Raw genomic sequence first — 17,537 nt, forward strand, 5'->3', positions numbered from 1 at the left:
CATGCAGGTTAAATATTTGTGGATGAATATCGCAACCTTCAGTTACAAATAGGAACTCCATCCCTCTTCATGACAACTGTCTGAAACTGAAACACTGTCGTGGTAGCCTTGCTGTTCTCTCCACCAGGCTCATGCCTGACTCATAGAACAGTACAGCACAGGGTCAGGCCCATCATCCCTTAGTGTCTGTACCCACCATAATGCTAAATTAAAGTAAATCCCTTCTGCCTGTACATGATTCATATCTCTCCATTCTCTGCATATTTATGTGTCTAACAACATTTTAATCCTCGCCATTATTCCAAGGGTATTACCAGTCCTCTGGAAGCCCATTCCCAGCACTTGCCAGTCTATGTGAAGACCACATGCCCCATACATCTCCTTTAAACCCTTCACCACTAAAACTGCCCATTGCCTGCTCTGTAATGCTGTGGGATTCTGCAGCCACAGCTCACCCAGAGCCATACTGGTAGAACAGTGGCTGAAACAAAGGGGTTAAGTTGACAGTGTTAGTAATACAATGGTAGCGGTGAGAAATTCAAATAAAATTCACCCCTGAACTCCTCTGCTACCGAACCTCTCACCCATGTTTGTTATTATTCGGAAGTACTCCCAGTCATCCACCCGGTTTCACTTCCCATAGTGAGGTCTCTCCAGTCTCCAGGCACTGCACTCCACCCCGGTGCATTTCAATCAGGCTCGTTTGATGAAATCTCTGCCCAATTACCATCTACATTTAACCCATAGCATCAGAGGTCCCAGCACACTAGGCCACTGTCATACTAAGGTAAAGAGTGCTTACTGTTCCATGCCCAGAATGCATTTTGGAAAATCTGATCACTTGCCTGTCCTGCCTGCATACAGGGAGAGGCTAAAGATCAAAGCTCCAAAGATTAGGACAACAAAGAGGTGGTCATGGGAGGCAGAGGAGAGGCTAATGGATTGCTTCAAGTCAGTGGACTGGGCCATGAGGATCTGAACACATATACCATGGTTGTCACAGACTTTATGAAACAGTCGTAGAGGTGTGTGTACCAACGAAAATCATTCAGATTCTTTCCCAGCTAGAAGCCATGGATGAACCATGAGATCTGCAATCTGCTGAGGGCCAGATCAGTGGCATTTAGGTCAGATGACCAAGTACGATACAAGAGGTCTAGGAATGAGCTCTGGAAAGCCATCCCACGGGCAAAGTGACAATTTCAGGCTAAATTTGAATCACTGAAGGACGCTCGACAGTTGTGGTAGGGCTTGAATGCTATCACCTCTTACGAAGTGAAGTCTGGCAGCATAAGTGACAACAGGGCTTTGCTTCCTGATGAGCTCGATGCCTTCTATGCTCGCTTTTGCCATCAGAATATGGGGAACCTTCATGAACTCTCACAGCCCCTGATAACCCTCTGGTTTCAGTCTCTGAGACTCACCGACATGAGAGCATCCTTCAGGAGGATGAACCCATGGAAATAACTTGATCCAGACAGGCTACCTGGCCGAGTATTAAAGACTTGCCTTGATCAACTGGCTGGAGTGTTCACCAATATCTTTAGCCTCTCATTTCAGTAGTCTGAGGTACCCACCTGCTTCAAGCAGGCTTCAGTTATAGCAGTACCAAAGAACATGGTAACCTACCTCAGTAACTGTCGTCTGGTAGCACTTATGTTCACTATGATGAAGTATTTTCAGAGGCTGGTGTTGAAACATATCAACTCCTGCCTGAGAAGTGTCTTGGATCCACTCCAATTTGCCTACTGTCACAACAGGACCACAGCAGATGCTATTTCATTGTCTCTTTGTTCAACCCTGGAACACCTGGACAGCAAAGATGCATACATCAGGATGCTTGTCATTGACTACAGCTTGGCATTCAGTACTATCATCTCTTCAAAACTAATCAATAAGCTTCAAGATCTTGGCCTCAATACCTCCTTGTGCAATTGGATCCTTGATTTCGTCACTTGCAGACCCCAGTCAGTCTGGACTGGCACAACATCTCCTCCAGAATCTCCATCATCACAGGTGCACCTGTATGCTTAGCCCCTTGCTCTATTCACTTACACTAATGACTGTGGCTAAGCACAGCATCAGTGACATACTGCCCTTGGCTGATTCAAAGGTGGTGACAAATGAGCATATAGGAGAGAGATTGAAAATCTGGCTGAGTGGCACCATTTTAAACTGTTTTTCCAGATTAAGGTAGTGCTGCAAGCAGACATCACTGTGAACTTTATTCCTCTCACTTTTTCTCAAATGATCACTATAGCAATAGCCTGTAACTTCCCTTGTGAAGTGCCTGTACAAGCTGGCATTTTTGCGGTGTGACTTGAAGTCTTGAAGGTTCAGGACGATGTGTTATGGGCCGAATCGAGGCCGTGGGGCCTGGGTCTGAGAGCAGGGTAAGAGCTAATGTTTGGCCGCTGCTGCAATCTGAAGCGGCAGAGTCGAGGTGAGGCCTGGGCCTAAGAGGGTGGAACAAGCCCAAGTTTGACCGATTTAAATACCTGGCCGAGTTGAAAAGGTCGGGTACGGCGGGCCGAATCGAAGTGGTGGATTCCGGGCCTGAGGGTATCGAAGCAGTGGGTCCCGGGTCTGAGAGTGAGGCCGATTTAAATCTTGGGCTAGATTGAAAATGTCTGGGTGTTGGGGCCGGAGGCAAGGGACAGGCCAGTGTTCAGCTCACTACTCCGTGAGGTTTACTCACCTCTGCACTGAACTGAGGCTGTGGCCTGCAACTAACAGGCTCCTGCATTGGTTGTAGCAGCTTTGTGGCTGTGAACTCACTTTCGTGAAATTCAGTTGCAAATGTTATTTGCTTACTTTTGTTTTCTTTTTGCACACTGGCTGTTTGACGATCTTTTTTAAAATGGGTTCTGTTGGGTTTCTTTGTTTTGTTACTGCCGTAAGGAGACGAATCTCAAGGTTGTATACATACTTTAATAAATGTAATTTGAACTTTGAAACAACCTCTCACTCAATGTCAGGAGGACCAAGGAGCTGATTATTAACTTCAGCGGGAGGAAACCAGGGGACCGTGAGCCCTAATCGGGGGGGGGGGGGGTGGTCAGAGGTAGAGAGGGTCAGCAACTTTAAATTCCTCGGCGTTCTCATTTCAGAGGACCTGTCCTGGGCCCAGCACGTAAGTGCAGTTACAAAGAAAGCAAAGAAGTTTGTCAGGATTCAGCATGACATCTAAAACTTTGATAAACCTCAATCGATATGTGGTGGACAGTACATTGACATGGCTGCATCACATCCTGGTATGGAGACACCAATGCCTTTGAACGGTAAATTCTACAAAAAGTCCAGAGTCCATCATCGGTAGAACCCTCCCCACCCTTGAGCACACCTACCTGGAAAGCAGCATCCATCATCAGGGCTCCTCACACCCAGGTCTTGCTCTCTTCTTGCTGTTGCCACCAGGAAAGTGTAGAAGCCTCAGTACTCACATCATCAGATTCAGGAACCCCTCAACCATCAGGATTTGAACCAATGGGGTCACTTCACTTACCCCATCACAGAAATGTTCCCACAGCCTATGGACTCGCTTTCAAGGACTCTTCATCTTCCCTTCTGGATATTTATTGCTCATTTATTATTTTTCATTTGTATTTGCACAGTTTGTTATCTTTTGCACGTTGATTGCTTGTCCGTCCTGTTGTGTGCAGTCTTTCACTGAATTTATTATGGTTCTTGGATTTACTGAGTGTGCCCACAAGAAAGTTATAGTGTTGTATATGGTGATATACTTTATTTGATAATAACTTTACTTTGAACTTTGAACACAGGCAGCAAGATCTGATTACCCATTTGCCCCGTGCTGGCTGACTTTCACCAGCTCCTGTTAAACAGCGCAGCAGATTCAAATCCTCATCCTTTTTAAAAATTCCTCTACAGCTTAGCCCCTACCTTTATAACCCCCTCCAGCCTGATGACCGTTCTATGTATGTCTTTAGTCATGCCTTTAATCACTCTACCACTGACAGCCACGCCTTCCACTGTCTTGATTCTGGCTCTGGAATTCCATCCTGAAGGGATGTTTTAAAAGCGAGAGGTGTCACGTCAATCCAGTTAGTTGTCATGGCAGGAAGCTAATTGGTTTCACAGGGACATCACTGCCATTGTCATTTTTACCCTCGCTTAACTTCTCCTGTGTTCCACAAGACATCAGTGGATAACCAGACTGAATGGGAGTGGGACTGAGATGTTCAGAATTTGACCATGACATTAGAACAGTGGTCCCCAACCACCGGGCCGCAGATCGGTACGGGGCTGCAAAGCATGTGCTACTGGGCCGTGAGGAAATGATGTGAGTCAGCTGCACCTCTCTTCATTCCCTGTCACGTACTGTTGAACTCGAACGTAGGGTTGCCAACTGTCCCGTATTTGCCGGGACATCCCGTATATTGGGCTAAATTGGTTTGTCCCATACGGGACTACCCTTGACCCGTATTTCTCCCACTAAGAGCGTTCCTATGAAACCTTTCGTGGTGAAATGGCGTAAGACGAAGAAGCAATTACCATTAATTTATATGGGAAAATTTTTGAGCATTCCCAGACCCAAAAAATAACCTACCAAATCATACCAAGTAACACATGAAACCTAAAGTAACACTAACATATAGTAAAAGCAGGAATGATATGATAAATACACAGCCTATATAAAGTAGAAATAATGTATGTACAGTATAGTCGGGAAGATTAAGGCAAAACCGATTTGTGGAAAAATATCAGCATGTATACACAGGTGCCCGCGCAAGGATTCATGGTCATGGTCATCTTTCTCGGTGTAAACTCAAGCGTCCCGTATTTGACTGCTACTTTTGTCCTTTACTTGGGTGAGAAAGTTGGCAATACTAACTGTAAAAGACATGTTGAGGTGAGCTTTAACCCTACTTGAACACCCAACCCCGGTCAGCCGGTCCGCAAGAATATTGTCAATATTAAACTGGCCTGTGGTGCAAAAAAAGATTGGGGACCCCTGCATTAGAACAGATGAGAAAAGGTTTGGTCAGGGGTAAGTATTAGTAAGTATCTTAAAGAAGGAGAAACAGTGAGATGCAGAAGCTAATGAGGAATTGTGGAACCAGGCAGCTAAAGGCAGGATCAACAATAGAGAGGTGAAGTGTGAAGCAACTGTTCACTTGTGTCTAAACCTGCTGTGTTCATCTCCATCTCTATTACAGGCCCTCAGGGTGAGGGACGGTCTGGGCGCCAAGGACCTCCGGGGCTCCCAGGACAACGAGGTAGCTCGGGACGTACAGGACCTAGAGGACAAAGAGGACCACCTGGACCACCAGGTTACTGTGATGCCTCTACCTGTGCTGGCTACAATATTGGAGGTAGGACATACTACTTACTGCCTGTGCTCCTGCACCTTACCGCTGCTCTGGTTGCTATGCCTCCGTTTCGCAGTGCAAAAAATGTCAGGAAACGCTAAGTTTGCCCTTTTGTATTTTGTCTTTTTTGTTGGTGTCACTCATTTTAAGCCTTAAGCTTCAGATACAAATCTGTTGCTGCTTTCCCTGCTGAGGCACAGCTTTGTTTTGGTTATACAGCGGCATGCAAAAATTTGGGCACTCCTGGTCAAAATTTCTGTTACTGTGAATAGCTAAGCGGGTAAAAGATGACCTGATTTCCAAAAGGCATAAAGTTAAAGATGACACATTCCCTTAACATTTTAAGCAAGAAAACTTTTTTATTTCCATCTTTTACAGTTTCAAAATAACAAAAAAGGAAAAGGGCCCGAAGCAAAAGTTTGGGCACCCTGCATGGCAGTACTTAGTAACACCCCCTTTGGCAAGTATCACAGTTTGTAAACGCTTTTTGTAGCCAGCTAAGAGTCTTTCAATTCTTGTTTGGGGGATTTTCACCCATTCTTCTTTGCAAAAGGCTTCTAGTTCTGTGAGATTCTACGGCCATCTTGCATGCACTGTTCTTTTGAGGTCTATCCACAGATTCTCGATGATGTTTAGGTCAGGGGACTGTGAGGGCCATGGCAAAACCTTCACCTTGCACCTCTTGAGGTAATCCATCGTGGATTTTAAGGTGTGCTTAGAACTATTATCCTGTTGTAGAAGCCATCCTCTTTTCATCTTCGGCTTTTTTACAGATGGTGTGATGTTTGCTTCCAGAATTTGCTGGTATTTAATTGAATTCATTCTTCCCTCTACCAGTAAACGTTCCCTGTGCCACTGGCTGTAACACAAGCCCAGAGCATGATCGATCCACCCCCATGCTTAACAGTTGGAGAGGGGTTCTTTTCATGAAATTCTGCACCCATTTTTCTCCAAACATACCTTTGCTCATTGCGGCCAAAAAGTTCTATTTTAACTTCATCATTCCACAGGACTTGTTTCCAAAATGCATCAGGCTAGTTTAGATGTTCCTTTGCAAACTTCTGACACTGAATTTTGGCCACAATGAGCAAAGGTATGTTTGGAGAAAAAAGGGTGCAGAATTTCATGAAAAGAACCCCTCTCCAACTGTTAAGCACAGGGGTGGATCGATCATGCTTTGGGCTTGTGTTGCAGCCAGTGGCACAGGGAACATAGTCATACTTCATTGATCCCAGGGGAAATTAGTTTTCGTTACAGTTGAACCATAAATAATTAAATAGTAATAAAACCATAAATAGTTAAATACTAATATGTAAATTATGCCAGGAAATAAGTCCAGGATTCACAAGTTCAACATTTACTGGTAAAGGGTAGAATGAATTCAATTAAATACCAGCAAATTCTGGAAGCAAACATCCTATCGTCTGTAAAAAAAAGAGCTGAAGGTGAAAAGAGGATGGCTTCTACAACAGGATAATGATCCTAAACAAACCTCAGAATCCACGATGGACTGCCTCAAGAGACTCAAGCTGAAGGTTTCGCCATGGCCCTCACAGTCCCCTGATCTAAACATCATTGAGAATCTGTGGATAGACCTCGAAAGAGCAGTGCATGCAAGACGGCCCAAGAATCTCACAGAACTAGATGCCTTTTGCAAGGAGGAATGGGAGAAAATCCCCCAAACAAGAATTGAAAGACTCTTAGCTGGGTACAGAAAGCATTTACAAACTGTGATATTTGCCAAAGGGGGTGTTACTAAGTACTGACCATGCAGGGTGCCCAAACTTTTGCTTTGGGCTCTTTTCTTTATTTGTTATTTTGAAACTGTAAAAGATGGAAATAAAAAAATTTTGCTTAAAATATTAAAGAAATATGTCATCTTTAACTTTATGCCTACTGGAAATCAGTTCATCTTTTACTCGCTTAGCTATTCACAGTAACAGAAATTTTGACGGGGGTGCCCAAACTTTTGCATGCCACTGTATAAGCTGCAGCGGTTAGTACTTGTGTCTATCGCTGTTACAGATGGAGCATAGGTAAAACAATTAAAGTACACTGCATTTGTAAGTAATGCACCCGCTGAAATGCATGAAGCTTCTCTGCAGCAATGTCCTGAGACTTTTACGTTCTTTGTTCTAAATTCATTCTAAGTTCTTTTCCTCTGCTAAAAAAAACCATTTATTAAAAATAGCAACAAAGGGGTTAAAAGTCAAAGAACCTACAGCTCCGTTACTGTAACAATAAATGAAACATGCCACCTCAAAGTGTGATTGAGGGAAACAGCATAGTCATGGGGGTGGGGGTGGGTAGACAGATGGCCTATACAACAGAAAACAGTGGTGATCAGGTTAATCAAATATAGGTAAAGGCGGCGTAGCTATTACTATGCACCAGTTTCGGGGAACTTGGAGGAACATGATAAAGTAGCTTAAAGTCAGCATAGTTTCCTTAAGGTAAAATCTTGCCTGACAAATCTGTTAAGTCTTTGAGGAAATAACAAGCAGGATAGATAAAGGAGAATCAGTGGATATGGCATACTTGGATTTTCAGAAGGCCTTTGACAAGGTGCTGCATGTGAGGCTGATTAATAAAATAGAGCCCATGGTATTACAGGAAAAATACTAGCGTTGGTAGAGCATTGGCTGATTGGCAGGAGGCAGAGTGGAATAAAGGGAGCCATTTTGGGTTTAAACTAATTTGCAAGGGGGATGGGACCCTGAGTGAAAGGGCAGTGAAAGAAGTGCATGGAGTAAAGCCAGATCTAACATATAGAGACGCTTTGAGGAAAGAGAAGCAGAATAAACGGTGTAAAGGTACTATGGCAGAAGGGCTGAAGTGTGCGTACCTCAATGCAAGAAGCATCAGGAACAAAGGTGATGACCTGAGAGCTTGGATACATACATGGAATTATGATGCATTGGCCATTACAGAGACTTGGCTGGCACCAGGGCAGGAATGTATTCTCAATATTCCTGGATTTCAGTGCTTTAAAAGGGATAGGGAGGGCAGAAAAAGGGGAGGAGGGGTGGCATTACTGGTCAGGGATACTATTACAGCGACAGAAAGGGTGGGTAATGTAGCAGGATCCTCTTTTGAGTCAGTATGGGTGGAAGTCAGGAACAGGAAGGGAGCAGTTACTCTATTAGGGGTATTCTATAGGCCCCCTGGTAGCAGCAGAGATACAGAGGAGCAGATTGGGAGGCAGATTTTGGAAAGGTGCAAAAATAACAGGGTTGTTATTATGGGTGACTTTAACTTCCCTAATATTGATTGGCACCTGATTAGTTCCAAGGGTTTAGATGGGACAGAGTTTGATAAGTATGTCCAGGACGGATTCCTGTCACAGTATGTGGACAGGCCGACCAGGGGGAATGCCATACTAGATCTAGTACTAGGTAATGAACCGGGTCAGGTCACAGAACTCTCAGTGGGTGAGCATCTGGGGGACAGTGACCACCGCTCCCTGGCCTTTAGCATTGTCATGGAAAAGGATAGAATCAGAGAGGACAGGAAAATTTTTAATTGGGAAGGGCAAATTATGAGGCTATAAGGCTAGAACTTGTGGGTGTGAATTGGGATGATGTTTTTACAGGGAAATGTACTATGGACATGTGATCGATTTTTAGAGATCTCTTGCAGGATGTTAGGGATAAATTTGTCCCGGTGAGGAAGATAAAGAATGGTAGGGTGAAGGAACCATGGGTGACAAGTGAGGTGGAAAATCTAGTCAGGTGGAAGAAGGCAGCATACATGAGGTTTAGGAAGCGAGGATCAGATGGGTCTATTGAGGAATATAGGGAAGCAAGAAAGGAGCTTAAGAAGGGGCTGAGAAGAGCAAGAAGGGGGCATGAGAAGGCCTTGGCGAGTAGGGTAAAGGAAAACCCCAAGGCATTCTTCAGTTATGTGAAGAACAAAAGGATGACAGGAGTGAAGGTAGGACCGATTAGAGATAAAGGTGGGAAGATGTGCCTGGAGGCTGTGGAAGTGAGCGAGGTCCTCAATGAATACTTCTGTTCGGTATTCACCAATGAGAGGGAACTTGATGATGGTGAGGACAATATGAGTGAGGTTGATGTTCTGGAGCATGTTGATATTAAGGGAGAGGAGGTGTTGGAGTTGTTAAAATACATTAAGATGGGTAAGTCCCCGGGGCCTGACGGAATATTCCCCAGGCTGCTCCATGAGGCGAGGGAAGAGATTGCTGAGCCTCTGGCTAGGATCTTTATGTCCTCGTTCTCCATGGGAATGGTACCGGAGGATTGGAGGGAGGCAAATATTGTCCCCTTCTTCAAAAAAAGGTAGCAGTGATAGTCCGGGTAATTATAGACCAGTGAGCCTTGCGTCAGTGGTGGGAAAGCTGTTGGAAAAGATTCTTAAAGATAGGATCTATGGGCATTTAGAGAATCATGGTCTGATCATGGACAGTTAGCATGGCTTTGTGAAGGGTAGATCGTGTCTAACAAGCCTGATAGAGTCCTTTGAGGATGTGGTCAGGCATATAGATGAGGGTAGTACAGTAGATGTGATCTATATGGATTTTAGTCAGGCATTTGACAAGATTTCATATGGTAGGCTCATTCAGAAAGTCAGAAGGCATGGAATCCAGGGAAGTTTGGCCAGGTGGATTCAGAATTGGCTTGCCTGCAGAAGGCAGAGGGTGGTGGTGGTGGAGGGAGTACATTCAGATTGGAGATTTGTGACTAGTGGTGTCCCACAAGGATCTGTTCTGGGACCTCTACTTTTCATGATTTTTATTAACGACCTGGATGTGGGGGTAGAAGGGTGGGTTGGCAAGTTTGCAGACGACACAAAGGTTGGTGGTGTTGTAGATAGTGTAGAGGATTGTCGAAGATTGCAGAGAGACATTGATAGGATGCAGAAGTGGGCTGAGAAGTGGCAGATGGAGTTCAACCCAGAGAAGTGTGAGGTGGTACACTTTGGAAGGACATACTCCAAGGCAGAGTACAAAGTAAATGGCAGAATACTTGGTAGTGTGGAGGAGCAGAGGGATCTGGGGGTACATGTCCACAGATCCCTGAAAGTTGCCTCACAGGTAGATAGGGTAGTTAAGAAAGCTTATGGGGTGTTAGCTTTCGTAAGTCGAGGGATAGAGTTTAAGAGTTGCGATGTAATCATGCAGCTCTATAAAACTCTGGTTAGGCCACACTTGTAGTACTGTGTCCAGTTCTGGTCGCCTCACTATAGGAAGGATGTGGAAGCATTGGAAAGGGTATAGAGGAGATTTACCAGGATGGTGCCTGGTTTAGAGAGTATGCATTATGATCAGAGATTAAGGGACCTAGGGCTTTACTCTCTGGAGAGGAGGAGGATGAGAGGAGACATGATAGAGGTGTACAAGATAATAAGAGGAATAGATAGAGTGGATAGCCAGCGCCTCTTCCCCAGGGCACCACTGCTCAATACAAGAGGACATGGCTTTAAGGTAAGGGGTGGGAAGTTCAAAGGGGATATTAGAGGAAGGTTTTTTACTCAGAGTGTGGTTGGTGTGTGGAATGCACTGCCTGAGTCAGTGGTGGAGGCAGATACACTAGTGAAGTTTAAGAGACTACTAGCAGGTATATGGAGGAATTTAAGGTGGGAGGTTATATGGGAGGCAGGATTTGAGGGTCAGCACAACATTGTGGGCCAAAGGGCCTGTACTGTGCTGTACTATTCTATGTTCTATGTTCTATTTCTGGTTGGCTGGCAGTGACTAGTGGTGTTCCACTGGAGTCTGTTTTGGGACTGATTCTTTTTATGTTGTACTTCAGTGATTTGGATGATGGAATTGATGGCTTTGTGGCCAAATGTACAGATGATACGAAGATTGGTGGAGGTGCAGGTAGTGTTGAGGAGGCAGGGAGGCTGCAGAAGGATATGTACAGATTAGGAGAATGGGCAAGAAGTGGTAGATGGAATACAGTGTCGGGAAATGTATGGTGCTGCACTTTGGCGGAAGGAATAGAGAATTGGATTGTTTTTTAAACAGAGAAAAATCAAAGTTTTGAGGTGCAAAGGGACTTGGGAGTTCTTGTGCAGGATTCCCTAAAGGTTGATTCGATGGTGAGGAAGGCAAATACAATGTTAGCATTCATTTTGAGAGGACTAGAATATAAAAGCAAGGATGTAATGCTGAGGTGTTAGAAGGTTCAGGGGAGACCTTACTTGGAGTATTGAGAGCAGTTTTGGGCCCCCTATTTAAGAAAGGATGTGCTGGCATTGGAGAGGGTTTAGAGGAGGTTCATGATTCCAGGATTGAAAGGCTTATCATATGAGGAGCGATTGGTGGCTCTGGGATTTAGAAGAATGGGGGGGGGGGGTGGAGGGGGAGGAATCTCACTGAAACCTATCGAATGTTGAAAGGCCTAGTCAGTGGATGTGGAGAGGATGTTTCCTACGGTGGGGGAGTCTAGGATCAATTTGCGGAATTTGTTCCCACAGGCAGCTGTGGAGGCCAGGTTGTTGGGTGTATTTAAGGCAGAGCTTGATAGGTTCTGGACTGGACACAGCATCAATGGTTATGGGGAGAAGGCCAGGGAGTGGGGCTGAGGAGGGGGTAAAAGGGATCAGCCATAGTTGAATGGCAGAATAGACTCGATGGGCCGAATGGCCTAATTCTGCTCCTATGTCTTAAGGTCTTTAGAACAGAAGTAAGGAGGATTTTTTTTAAGCCGGAGAGTAGTGGAAAGCTGTGCCACAGATAGCTGCCAAGGCTAAGACCGTGCGTATATTTAAAGCGAAAGTTGATAGTTTTTTGATTGGTCAGGGCATCAAAGGTTATGGAGAGAAGGTAGGTGTATGGGGTTGAGTGGGATCCAGGATCAGCCGTGATGGAATGGTGGAGCAGACATGATGGGCTGAATGGCCTAATTCAGCTCCTATGTCTTATGGTCCAGAGGACACAGCCTCAGAAACAGAGACGTCCATTTTGAATGGAAATGAGGAGGAATTTCTTCTGCCAAAGGGTGGTGAATCTATGGAATTTGTTGCTAGCGGTGGCTGTGGGGGCCAGGTTATTGGGTGTATTTAAGGCAGAGGTTGATAGGTTCTTGATTAGTTGGGGTATGAAAGGTTATGGGGAGAAGGTAGTAGAATGAACTGGCTGAGTAGACTTTATGACTGAATGGCCTGATTCTGTTCCTATATTTTAAGGTCTTGTTTCAGGGCACCTTAAGTAATTCTATAACAATAAATATACTGTAAATTACATACTTAGTGGGCAGAGATTGACTTTAACACAAGATTGAGGCAATGCGAATTGAAAAATAAATTTACACAATAAATCACCCCTTTGGCTGCTCTTTTCAAAACAAGTGTGAAAGTTATTTTAGCATTTGCTTGCTTGTGTTTGTGTTTTTTATACTGACTGTTAAATGGGTTTCTGTTTTTCCTTGTCTTCTCTTCCACACCAACCCCATCTATTCTGGCAATAATTTGAAGCTCAAGAAGTTTACAGTGATTATCAACTAGGAACAAGGTACTAGCTGATCTTCTCAGTGTTCACTGTCATGTTGGACTGGTGTAGAGTCGTGGGGCAAACGTTCTGTCAATCTTGCCTCATCCAGGTTTAGTAACCACCATCAAACAGATATTACCAGCTTTTACCTTTCCACTTAAACCAGATACAAACACTTTTGTATCAAGGCTACCATGGCTGGAACACAGCCTTTAATCACTTTTTATAAACTAATCAAGCTAACAATGACCTACCAGTTTTTGAAACTATATTGCTTTCATTGTTCACTATTCATCTGTTTTAATGATGAAAGGAAATTAAAATGCAGCTTCACTTATTTAAGAGGCACCAACCTTGCTATCATTAATTGCTCTCTGATTGTCCTTACTGAGAAGGGATATCATGTGCATATTGTTACTTGGTTGACTTCAATTCCTTCAGATTGCTACTTGCAAATGTATGGAGTCTAAAGGTGCATTGTCCTTCCTGAGCACATGCTGCTGTGATCTAACCTGACACAAAGTGACCAAACCAATGAATGCCATCTTTACCATCATAAAGTCACCAATTCATTCCAAACCATCTAACAAACATGCTTTTCTATCATACGAGGAAAAACTTAAGAAAAAAAGAACCCATTTGTCCCTGTCTTGTGACTTTCTTCCTATCTCCCTGGTGCTGGACATTGTTGTACTGTGTTTGCGTCACAACCTCTACTCGTCTTTGTCATCTTCACTACTCATCATTTGTGTATTTTAAATTTACCTGTTAAAATGTACATCAAACACCAAACAGCTTAATGAATTTACAAATAATGTTCTAATATCTTGCTCATATTCAATCTTCTGCCTCTCCTCCTGTGCTAACTATGGATACTGTTGGTGGTGGTGGTGGGTTAAGGTGAATACAGTGATCCAACCGATCAAGACGTCCCTGTAGTACAATTGCCTCCAAACTCCCATCGAACCTATGACCATTATGATGAGCGAGAACTGTACATGTACCAGGGGTCCTACCCCTACCCAAACCCACACTCCCAGCCCTCCTACCCAGAGCCTCGCCGTGCGGAGTCGGATCATCCTTTTGAGGGGGACGGCGATGAATCGGAAATGGTTGAGATCCAGTCACCAGGTGTTAGACGATCCGCAAGGAGCATTTCTAAATGGAGCAGCACATCTTCAAGCACAACAAAGGGGAGCCAATAGATGAGCCTCGTAAACATGGCGTAAAATCTCACCTGTTTGAACCCTATGAAATGGGCAGTGGATTCAACTCCTAGATTAAAAACAGGGACTTCAGCAGAGATGATTTTTTAAAAAATTATGTAACAATAATCAGATTATGTTGTTGCTAAATTAAAGCATTCATGCCATTAAATGAGAAATGAATTTTCAAAAGATTTAACAGAGTGTTAAGTATTTTAGCAGTACAAATGTTGACTGATCATTTCAAATCACTAATCTTACTGAAGATTAGTAGGGTGATACCATATCAGGTTTCTGTTACATTCCAAGAGCATAAAACTGTTGTAACTGTTCTGTACTATTTCCATTTGTGTTTGATTGACTCATTGCATTGTTGAAATTTGTATCATACTTAGCAAAAACAACTAATTTGGTCTAAGTACTATCAAACAGCATATGAATGGTTACACACTGAAACTGATTCAAAAGTCACTGGACAATTTTTTATTTGTAGATGACTTGTGGCAGAGTTGTCATACAAACTTGCTGCAGCAATGCAGAGCTGCACTGCTATGAATAGAAACCTTGCAAAGATGAATTTGTGCATTTGCTACCTAGTGAAGCAGTTTAAATGAAGATTGTATAGTTTTTCCCAACTTGTCCATTCCCCTATGAGCTCTTGGCAGAATCTAGCAGGTAATTTATTTGGATGAAATGGTCATTGTTCAAGGAGCAAGTAAATAAAAGAAAACAAGTACCAACTTTTAAAGAGTGTCTCCCTTCATTTTGCACAGGGAAATTGAAACTTTCACAGCTGCACATTTCCTGATATTAATCGACAGTCTGAATTCTTTAGATATTTGATTGGTCTGTCTGCCCTGAAGTTGCTAATGCTGTCTAGATGTCTATCTGTACATCCCATTTCCAATAGGTTTAGTACTCCTTGGGGCCATAAGTGTTTCAGATTTTGGAACATATAATGAGATAGCTTGGGATCGCCATCATTTCCAACTTTGACTTTATGTGTGACCAGTCAGCAGTCTTTGTTTTACACATGTTCATCATGCATGTATTGACGCAGCCATTCAGCATGTTAGATTTTCATTTGCAACGACCTTAGCAAACACACCAATGAATTTCTCTGTTGCTTTGTGATCAGCAGATGCATCATCACCACAAATCATTACAAATTTAATATGTCATGCCTTTTCTTAAACTTTTGCTACCAGCCTGCTGAATATTCAGAATTACTTCCAATTTCTAGTTCATCGTGATAGATCTTTGCTTGTATCATGATCAACATGTCTTTAAATATGTTTACACTGATGAATTCACTCTTTCAACACACAATTGAGATCTTCATTTTTTGTTCCATGCAGTGTTTTCTATTTTCCATTAGCTTCTGTTCATTACATACGTGAGGTCACTTCTCAGAACTGTCTGTGATGCACAGGGACCTGTGTATCGCCTGGGAACCTTCCCAGCATCTTGTGGAATTTTCCATTTGGGACATCATGTCAGCGGTAAAAAAAAATTCAGATTTTGGAACTTCGAATAAGAAGTAACTTTAATAAGCAAAAGGAGGTAATACACCTATGATTTTTTTTCCTTTTATTACAGTAAGATCAACTTTTAAAATCTGCATAGGACAGATCGTGTCCCTAATATTCCATTATTTGAAAATCCCAAACAAGTTTGTTTTGCTCAGTGTATTTCTTATTGGTAAAACTTACACACAAAATTTTCTTTACATCCTTTAATTCTGTTCCTCTAACTCACACAGAGTTCTATTTCCTTTTTAGCTCTTAAGACATTTTAACCAGTTGAGTGGCAATATAAAAAGTTGTGTAGTGAGGTAGCACATTCACTTTTTCGTCTTCCAGGACGGGAAATCATGAATACCAATTAAATTATAAGCACGACTGTTCGGTAAAGAAAGTTACCTGACCATTCAAATTGTTGCTGTGTTAGTGCCGGGACATGTGGCAACACTTGCTCACAGCCCCCAGCACATTCTTAGGCTGTGTTGGTGGGTACAAATGACACATTTCACTGTATATTTCCATGTACGTGTAATAAATAAAACGAACCTGAATTTGTTTCAAGAGCCTTGAACAAATAATTGAATCTCTTCTTCCTCCTTGTAGCCAAAACTTAGGCTGCAGCTTTACCATTTGAGTTGTGTTGCTGCTGACATTAGAATCATAGAACAGTTCAGATGGATACAGGTTTGCACCGATTACTACCCACCCACATAGTCCCAATATCTTGTGCTTGGCCCATATCCCTCTAAGACCACCCCTCCAGATACCCATTCTACCTGCCCCAACTACTTCCTCTGGTAGTTTGTTGTATATACTCGCCACTCTCTGCATAGAACAGTCGCCACTCGGGTCCCTTTTAAATCTTTCCCTCCTCACCCCAAATCTACGCCGATAGTTTTGGACTCCTCAACCCTGGGGAAAAGAATGCTACTGTCCACCTTGTTATCTAGGCCTCTTATAACTATAAACATTTCTATAAGTTATCCCTCATTCTACTCCTTATAACTCAGTTTTGGCAACATCCTTGTATTTTTTTTCCTGCACTCTTTCCAGTTTAACTACATCTTTCTGTAACAGGTAACCAGAACTGTACACAGTACATAGAACGTGCAAACCTACAGCACATTACAAGCCCTTCGGCCCACAATGTTGTGCCGACTATGTAACCTACTCTAGGAACTGCTTACAATTTCCTTACCACATAGCCCTCTATTTCTCTAAGCTCCGTGTACCTATCCAAAAGTCTCTAAAAGATTTTATTGTATCTGCCTCTACCACCGCTGCTGGCAGTGTATTCTATGCACCCACCATTCTGTGTGGAAAAACTTACCCCTCAGTACCTACTTCCAAGTACTGTACCTTAAAACTATGCCCCCTCGTGTTAGCCATTTCAGCCCTGGAAAAAAGCCTCTGGCTATCCACACAATCAGTGCCTCTCATCACCTTGTACACCTCCATCAGGTCACCTCTCATCCTCCGTCACTCCAAGGAGAAAAGGCCAAGTTCACTCAACCTATTCTCATATGGCATGCTCCCCAATCCAGGCAACGTCCTTGTAAATCTCCTCTGCACTCTCTCTATAATAGCCACAGCCTTCCTGACCAGAACTGAGCACCGTACTCCAAGTGGGGTCAGATGAGGGTCCTATACAGCTGCAACATTACTTCTCGGCTCTTGAACTCAGTCCCACGGTTGATGAAGGCTATCACACCATACACGTTCTTAACAACACTGTCAACTTGCGCAACAGCTCTGAGTGTCCTATGGACACGAGCCCCAAGATCTCTCTGATCCTCCACACTGCCAAGAGTCTTACCATTAATACTATATTCGGTCTTCAAATTTGACCTACCAAAATGAACCACTTCACACTTATCTGGGTTGAACTCCATCTGCCACTTCTCAGCCCAGTTCTGTATCCTATTGCTGTCCCGCTGTAACCTTTGACAACACTCCACACTATCCACAACCCCCCCAACTTTGTGTTATCAGCAAACTTACTAACCCACCCTTCTACTTC

The 17,537-nt window shown here is 43.4% G+C and overlaps 1 protein-coding gene across 6 annotated transcripts in view; it reads left to right on the forward strand.

Moving 5' to 3' along the window:
• The window catches only part of col14a1a (collagen, type XIV, alpha 1a), a 273,774-nt gene extending 257,700 nt beyond the window's left edge, over positions 1–16,074 (forward strand). For 5 of the 6 annotated variants that reach the window (XM_072261042.1, XM_072261032.1, XM_072261062.1 and 2 more), the window contains 2 exons: positions 5,181–5,336; positions 13,690–16,074. In XM_072261042.1, the coding sequence (XP_072117143.1) occupies positions 5,181–5,336; positions 13,690–13,994 (461 nt within the window). In that variant the 3' untranslated portion in view covers positions 13,995–16,074. Of the gene's footprint in view, positions 1–5,180; positions 5,337–12,773 lie in introns of all 6 variants that reach the window. The other variant, XM_072261077.1, reaches the window with a different exon arrangement.
• The last annotated feature ends 1,463 nt before the right edge of the window (positions 16,075–17,537 follow it).

This window comes from Mobula birostris, chromosome 1 (genome assembly GCF_030028105.1).
Source record: "Mobula birostris isolate sMobBir1 chromosome 1, sMobBir1.hap1, whole genome shotgun sequence".
NCBI classification, from domain to species: Eukaryota; Metazoa; Chordata; class Chondrichthyes; order Myliobatiformes; family Myliobatidae; genus Mobula; species Mobula birostris.